Consider the following 8,870-nt stretch of genomic DNA (forward strand, 5'->3'; position numbering starts at 1 on the left):
GCCACGGTGATTCCTTTTGGGGAAAAAACCATAATGTTGTGGTTAGTAGAAGTGGGAAGAGCTACATGGGCTTTCCTCGTTTTCACTACCTCATCTGCCTCTATCTTACCCTGTAATACCAAAATTACCCATGTGACACTTGTAACTTACTATCAGCCTATTTTCACTCTTGTTCATTACTGGTTTTAAATACCGCTAAGTTTTAGTTTTGCTTTTCCTTCCTACTTTGAAACTGGAAGAAAAGCTTGCAAGTCCGAATTGACACCCACACATCTAATTCATTTTATCGTAACTTGCATGTATGTTTTAATCATGTGCTTGGCATTAGAGGGGTTGAGTCATGTGGCTTTGTTTTTCTCTTTTATCAATACTTTTTAAGGGCTGATGAAGCAAATTTGAAGAGAGGAAAAAGTACTGTCTTTGTTTAATTTCAGAAACATATTGTGGTCATTTCACCCTTGAGAACAAAAAACATAAGAACAAAGTGCAACTTACAGAACATCAATGAATTTCTATTTATTTTGTTAACAACCCCAAGCATTTTTCACCTTAAAGACATGTATACACTTGACTGTTTTGCATTGATATCCGCTGTGCAAATTATGTTCTAAATATTTATCTTCAAAATTCAAGAATTGTTTCTTTTTTTTTACTTACAACCTTTTATTGTAGTTAAAGCTGCAAGTCTTTTGGAGTATGTGTGTACCAGCTTTGCACATCTAGGAACTCACATTTTCAACTATTCTTATTTGCCAGAAAGTTCAAGTTGAGTGAGATTGAATTTGGCATCTGTGAAAACCAATATTTAACTCTTGCCTTGCATTCTCAGGTGGATTTAGGACAAGGCTTTGACTAGGCCATTCAAACACAAAAAAAATACTTTGATCTAAACCGTTCCTTTAGATGTATAGTGCAACTCTGGACATTGAACTATCAAAGACACCCCCAGCAGTAAAGACATCTCAGCTGCTAACTGTTAGCATGATACCGTATTACCTACCATGCGAGTTTACACCTTATCATCATCACCATCAAACTCCAAACATGGCCTCTCTGGGCCTTTTTTCTGATTTCTATGGATTTTAATCACATCTGCCTGTCCTTCACTCTCTCCCCTTTCACCCAGTATGTTACTGCCACACCAGGGACAATAAACCGCTGGACTTATTGTATGCCAACAACAAGGAGGCATACAACTCATCACCTCTCCCTCCCTTTGTGTCCTTTTTGTCGTAAACTTTAAATACCACTTCTTATGACATTCTTACAACAATAGTTTTCTTGTATTGTCTAAATCCCACAAATGTGCCCAGCCAATAGATGGCCTGTTGATTTTTTCTCCAACCTGAGTCTGTGCAGCTCCTTCAGAGTTACCATGGGCGTCTTGGCTACTTCTCTGACTAATGCTATCTCCCCTCTTGCTTAGTCACTAATGTTCTCCAACAAACCTCTGAGACCTTCACAGAACCCATGTATTTATACTAAGATTAAATTATTTGTAGAGACCCTATTTACTAACTAGATGACTTCTGAAGGCAGTTGGATGATTTGGATTCTATTTAGGGATATTGGGGAAAGAATGATGAATGCAAATACATTCAACACTTTTCATATTTAATTTGTTAAAAACTTTTAAAACCACATGTACTATTTATTTAAAGGATTATGCTCTATTTGGTGTTAGCATATAACATGGAATCCCCATATAATACACTGAAGTGTGTGATTGTATTGGAGCCAAATTAAAAACAATTCTGTGGGTATGGATACTATTACCTGCTAAATAAAGGCTCTGCATAGAGCTGAAAATTGCAATATGGCCTGAGCATTTTCACTGGTATTAAAACTTTTGGGACTTACAGAATAAACCATTCACACTGTTAAAACAACTTTGAAAGGTGTCACCCTATCAAACCTTAACTGCGGTATATATAGCCATTCCATTTATTATGATTAATTAGGCTTTGTTGACAGTCAAAAGGAAAATTACCATTAATAGAGGCAAAGAAATAAACACATCCAACATCAGCCACTGTTAAAGGCTAGGAAACAAATTAAATGTGCTCAAACAATGTCATTCCTTATTATATCCTATAATATCATACAGTTCAATTAAGCGTAAGACTTTCAGTTTAGTTCAATTCAATTTATTTTATTTCCTGTGCATTTTGTCAAATTACAGCAAATGGCATCTCAAAGCACTACAAACTAAAATTATAGCCAAGCATCACTGTATTTAATGCATTTAGGATTACTTTAACATTAAGGTGAGCAATTGCTGTTAAATTTCTTTTTTTTAAAACCCTCCAAATCTGTATGACTAGGCCCTTATCTTTAATATAAATTTTGTCGGTACAGTTTAACCCAAAACAACAGTGATTTCAGTGTTTTTGTTTCAAATCTTGATTAAATGCTGGTTAAGGAAAAAAAATGAACTTCCTATAAGATTGCTATTTTGCAGAAGTACTATTCTCTTTATTGCTAATGCCCCTCCTGCTCTCTCTCATAAAATGACTCATAAAAAGATGACTACTTGGTAATATATTTCAAAGTAGTTTTTTGCTACCAACTTCCTTTGGATGACTAAAGAGTTTTACTAATGTAATATTGGTCATAGCAATAAAGATAAGTTGATATCTATATTGTCCGGCAATCCACAATTCTGTAGATTCACACAAATGTTCAAACACTATACAATAAAAATGTTTTTTAAGTTCATTTATGTTTCTTGATAAATACACTGAACAAAAATATAAACGCCCCAAGTAAAATATTGTTGCCATGTGAAGTTAACAACTGTAAATGAGCATTTGCTGACATTTTATTGTACAAAAGTAATATTTCTCTTGATTTGTGTATAATTTTTAATCCAACTTGCTGTCAGTGAGCACTACTCAGTGAGTTGTTTTTTTACTCAGTGCATGGGTGGGGCATGTCCAGTGGGTGATCAGACAAAATGAGCAACAGCTGGACAATCCTTGGACTGAGGACAATAAAAGGTCAGCCCAAAATGTCAAATTTTGTCACAAGTCATAATGCCTCAGATGTCACAAGTTATGCGGGAGTGTGCCATTTGGCATGTTGGATGCAGGGATGTCCATCAGAGCAGTAGCTACACGGCTTAATGTCCATTATCGAATCATAGGCCATTTAAGAGTTTGTTTCCAACAGACTGGCACTACTGCAAATCAACTTCATCCTCGTCGGCCTCTTCAAATCTGGCCTTAATGTAAGCGTAGCAAGAAGACAGGCATTGATGAAAGAAAATAATAGGAAGTCCTGTTTCAAGAATACGGCAAGCCATATATGGGACAAAAAACATTTAGAAGAAAGTTCAAAATAGAACTTTTTGGCCTACAAAGCTATTACTGCACACCACCCTGAACACATCATGCTCACTATGAAACATGGTGGTGGTGGCAGCATCATTCAGTTGGGATGCTGGTTAGATGTATTAAGAGGCGATAACCTACAGGGCAATACTAGAAAAACCTGTAAATTGCTTCAAAAGACTTAAGGCTGGATGGAGGTTCACCTTCCAGTTGGACAACAACCCTACATTCAGAGCAACACTGGAATGGTTTAGATTAGTGCCTATTAATATATCATGATGGCCCATTCAAAGTCCAGTCCAATCCTATATTTGGGGCAAAGGTGGATCCACAAGGCATTTTCTCAGAATTTTACACATTTCAAATTTGTATTTGTGCAACATTCGAAAATCAATTGGCAAAGTTTTCCCTCCACTTCACAATCATCCAACAATCTGTCTTGGTCTTTTAATCAAATATATTTACGTTTGCGATTGGAAATTTGTGAAATTGGAAAAAGTTCAAGGGGTATTAATATTTTGCAAGCCACTGTATATTATGCCACATAAAGGCCCCCATGAACACACACACACACACACACACACACACACACACACACACACACACACACACACACACCCACACACACACACACACACACGTGCATGCACACACACACAAATAAGAAGGGCTGCAAATATGCTGAGGATGATAAAAAACATGTTTTTGTTACATTGAAGTAGGTATTTTTATTTTCATGGAGGTTTTTGGAACAGATAATGATTTAAAAGAACGATGCATATATATCAACCAGAATATTTCAGTCCGTCATGGAAATTTCCCAGATTTTGCCGCAGAGACTAATTTCAATCTGCAGTCTGTGCCAGTTTGATGTTTAGAACAGGACAAACCATTACATAACATGATTGTTGAATTATAAATTAATTTTAAAAAAAGTTACACAATTTAAATATACAGTTAATTTGCAACAGCTACTTACCCACCTAAGATACCAGCCAATGTTTATGAAAAATTGCCTGCGTGTAATGTTCCTCAGTTTTCCAGGTATGAATTACCCTATAAGAGACAGTTGATGGACCACATGCCAGTTTCCCTGGGATCTTAAAAAGCTTCTTTGAGCAAAGTTTGAGGTTTTGTACATTATTCATTCTTGAATTCTGAAAGACATCATCTTCCATGACCCATTTCCCCAAAGGTCTAAACTGCTTAAGCACTCAACCACTGCCGTCTGAAAGTCATTCAGGCATATATGCAGTACTGTAGCTTAGTTTACCTCACATGAACCTTCGCTCCTCTTAACATTCATGCTCACCCTGAAAGGATCTTGAAGAAGACAGTGAAATGTTGAGCAACAGGCAAGGACAGCTGGACAAACACAACAGAGAAGTTAGCCTAAACACTTAATCATGTGGGTCACCACCTGCAGAGTCAGAAGTTGACATGTAAGGACATTGTGATGTTTGAAGTCCAGGAGGGGGGTATCATCCTGGGTCTTCTTTACGCAAGCATCACGCTCTGTGCCAGGCTCTGGTTCTATAAAAGCAGCTGTTGGTTCAAAGATAGATACATGTGCTCTTGGTTGGTTGCTTTTTGCCATCTGTAACATTGTTTTGTTACAATTTTTTGGATCAGGAAAATGTTTGCAACTGTTGCGCTTTTGGCCATCATGTGCCTGACTATCACCACCCATGCAGACCACCACCAGCCTTGTCGTAAGACACTTTTAATACTTCTGTTTATACTCTTTTGGCTATTTAAGGTTTTTATTTGATGAGAATTTTCACCTGTTGTAAAATAAAGGTTGTATAATTTTATTTTTCAATGTGGTTTGGCAATGGGATCATTTCCAGTGACTCCTTTCTTTCAGATACACACAACATGACTGGATTAATGAGTGTGGTGAGTCTTTATCTTTATTGTGATTAAGAACCAACCAGCAACCAAAAACATGTAAATGATCCTTTTCTGTCTATGGAATTATTCAGATGACCCTAAAGGGTGAAATGAAAGCAGTTGGCTTATTCACGTACGATTCAGTGGGCAGAAAACTACGGTTCCAATCCAACGAGAGCCAACCGTCAAACACATCACTTGGTTTGGATTTGCTTATGTTTTTTGAGGAGGTAGCTTATTTATTTTCCCCCACTCTAAAGGAATATCACATTAATGTTGCTTCGAACTTGACAAGAGAATACATTTGTTTTTGACAGGGGATTTTCTACGAGATTGACAGCACAAACCAGAGCTGTGAGAAGAAAAAGCTTCAAATGTCCTTGCATCCTTTTGACATTCCCGACGACGCCAAGCTTGACTCTACAGTGACCACCGGGAGCTCCTCTATTGAAGGCGAGGGGCTGAAAGTCAATGTCTGGACCGGATCACTGACACATATGAAAGGTGGAACATATGTAATGAAAAGTGACCTGTTCTGGTACAATTTTATAACTTCAGCAAGCTTCAAGTTTGTTTTCTGAATCTATGTCAGGTTTCTACTCCATGTCTGTAACCATGGGATGTTTGCCTGTGACCACTTTCTATTTCACTGATACCACATCATTCCTCTTCAGGTTAGTTTTAGGTGGTTCTTTGGTGTGTAGAAACAGGATGTCATGGGTAACCTTACCAAATGTCCCTGTAATTTTCTTTACAGAAACATGGATGTTGAACTCAAAATCAAGGATCCTGATCTCCTTGTGGTGCCCTCCTTGTGTCATGGAAAGCCTCTGGAAGACACCCCTGAGGGGAGAGTACATAGCTTCCTCCATGAGTTCATGTAGATGAAACCTATCAGTGAAAAATGAAACTCACATCTAAGCATGACCTGTCAAAATTTTTGACTTGTCTTTCTTTTTCATGCTTAATACCAGTTTTTCTTTTGACACTCCACTTTATTCCGCCTATTTTATCACATCTTTCTCTCCCCTGAGGGAAAAAAAAACTTTCACATCCTACATATGGATTTTGATGCAGAGATTTGAAAAAGTAGTAGAAGTGGTACTAACAAATGTAAACTTTTCAAGTTTGTACGACTTACAAAACATGTAAAGTATGATTAATGGAACAATAAAATGACAAACCTGCCAAAAGTGTGATGTGTTTCAATTCGCCAGTTTGGACGTTTGGACAAAAAGGTTTACAGCAGAAGTTTGAAAACCAACACATTAATAATAAATAGATACATAAAGAATTATTTAAATGATTCAACAATTTAATAAACATATCATTTTAAATTTACATATGCAAATCAGTCAGTCAGTCATTTTCTACTGCTTATTCCATAGTGGGTCGCGGGGGAGCTGGTGCCTATCTCCAGCAGATATGCAAATCAATGACATTTTATTTCATAATATGTTAAAATCACTTGTTTGCTATTTATTTAAAATTTCCCTGTGCTGCACTCCATAAGGAAATAATTTATCTGTTAGGGGACCTGCTAAACACATCCTACCATGTGATTGGTTACTCTAAACAGCAAACTAACTTAGGACCAATAAGCTTTACTATAGCCATGCTAGACCCACCCACTGACGGATGTCCCAAAAGTTTAAGGGACAAAAGTCCCCAAATTTAATAAATTTAATAAATCCACAAATTATTACTTGAATTCAATTGCATATAATCTGAACCCCCAATAAATACCCCTCCACTTGTCAGGTTTGCTCATTTTTAAAGTGTAGCTATACCCCAAATCAACATTTTTGTGAAAACAAAACTTTTGCAATATTTATTTGCAATATTTGGCCCAAAACCACTTAGTGCGGCCCTCTTTGGGTTGGAGGCTGGCTACTGCAGTTGAATTTCCTTTCTGGTTACAAACAGTACAGCTTGATCGATGTCTGCCTCAGCAATGCCAGCTTCGGGCATCACTGAGTCAGCGGCTAGAACTAATAATGCTCAGGCCCGCTGGGCCCCACAGAATCTCCCATTGAAAAATCCTTCTCCACCTCAAAACACCGCTCAGTGGCGAAACTACCTGCGTCGCTTTGGTCACTTTCCATGTTTTGATATTCGTCACTTTACCTCTTTACCTGTCACTTTACTGGGGTTATGCTTTACATCGGGTTTAGTTCCACTTTAAAGTAGAACTAAACACCATGTAAAAGAATAACTTTGCCCCCAGACAAATTTTGAAAAATGCCACCAAAGTTGGCAGTGCCACGTATGGGGATGAGCAGAGGGAGTTAAGCAGGGGTAGGGTCAGGAGAACGAAGGAAAGTGGCAGCATCCCCCTCATCATTGAAGGTTGAGAGGCTTTACGGACCCCAGCAGGCTTGAGCCTTTTCAGTTTGAGCCACCGGCTCAAGGCGCTGACTGTTTATACAGTTTATACAGTATATCTAGGAGTATATCTAGAAAAAAAAAAGTTGATTTGGGGTTTAGGTCCTCTTTAAGCAACTTCTGCTCTTTTCTTCACTATTTCCCCTTTGTATTTTTTATTTATCTTATCCCAACCCAGAGAGGGCAGTCTACCTGTTTCCCGTTAAGAACCATGGCCTCAGACTTAGAGGTGCTGACTCGCATCCCGGACGCTTCACATTCAGCAGCAAACCATTCCCCTGCACACTGCAGGTCATTGCCTGAGGAAGCCAGCAGAACCGCATCATATGCAAAATGCAAACATGAGATCCTGAGTTTTCCAAACCAGACAGCCTCCTCTCCACGACTATGCCTTCAGAGTCTGTCAGTGAACACCACAAACAGCGTCGGTGACAAGGGGCAGCTCCGGCAGGGCACACTGTGGCTGAAGGTGCTCCTCTGCAAAGCATAAAATATGTGGAAGGTGTTATTAATTATCACATTGACTTTACAGAGTGTTATGGTAGTAGAGGGAAGATGTTAGGCAGAATATCTCTAATTACCTAAAATGCATGAAAAGAACCCCAAAATACAGTTGAAACTATTTTTTTACTTAAAAAAAATAAGAGAGCTGGTTACATTCAGACTCCCCAACAGATTTTACTAGAAAAATAACCCGGCAAGTTAAAATGGGATTTTAAAGACTGTTAGAATTAGTTACTAATTAAACTGGAAGAGTTAAAAACCCCATCTCGAAACAGTTGCAGTCAAAAAGACTTCAAAATAAAGAAACAAAGACCACTGTCACCTTCCTCTGTGGTGGTTAACCAGAAAGTATCAGACTGTAGTGTATGACAATGTCACAGAAGAACCCTACGTAAATTTTAAGCAACTGAAAACACTTCTCACATGTTTACATACAGTTTAGGCAAGGTAGTATTATTGATATAGCTGAAAGTAGTTCACATTACAACCACAAATGTCAATGATTATTTCATTTGGGATTTTATGTAATAGACAAACACAAAGCAGAGCATAATTTTGATGTGGACTGAAAAGCATACAAAATATTTCACAAATAAAAATCTGCAGTGTGGTGTACATTGGTATTCATGCCCCATTTACTCTGATGCCCCTAAATAAAATCTAGACAGACATATTGCTTTCAGAAATCATCCAATAACTTTGGTTGAGCTGTGTGTAATTCAGTCTCAGTGTAAACCCAGCTGTTCTGTGAAGGCC

General features: G+C 37.9%; 1 protein-coding gene across 1 annotated transcript; it reads left to right on the forward strand.

The window, feature by feature from the left end:
• Window positions 1–4,884: 4,884 nt before the first annotated feature.
• Window positions 4,885–6,413, forward strand: epd (ependymin). Its single transcript, XM_047378472.1, has 6 exons — window positions 4,885–5,044; window positions 5,200–5,231; window positions 5,318–5,455; window positions 5,543–5,729; window positions 5,818–5,899; window positions 5,983–6,413. The coding sequence occupies exons 1-6, from the start codon at window positions 4,969–4,971 to the stop codon at window positions 6,107–6,109; spliced, it is 642 nt and encodes a 213-aa protein (XP_047234428.1). The 5' UTR covers window positions 4,885–4,968; the 3' UTR covers window positions 6,110–6,413.
• The last annotated feature ends 2,457 nt before the right edge of the window (window positions 6,414–8,870 follow it).

This window comes from Girardinichthys multiradiatus, chromosome 11 (assembly GCF_021462225.1).
Source record: "Girardinichthys multiradiatus isolate DD_20200921_A chromosome 11, DD_fGirMul_XY1, whole genome shotgun sequence".
NCBI lineage: Eukaryota > Metazoa > Chordata > Actinopteri > Cyprinodontiformes > Goodeidae > Girardinichthys > Girardinichthys multiradiatus.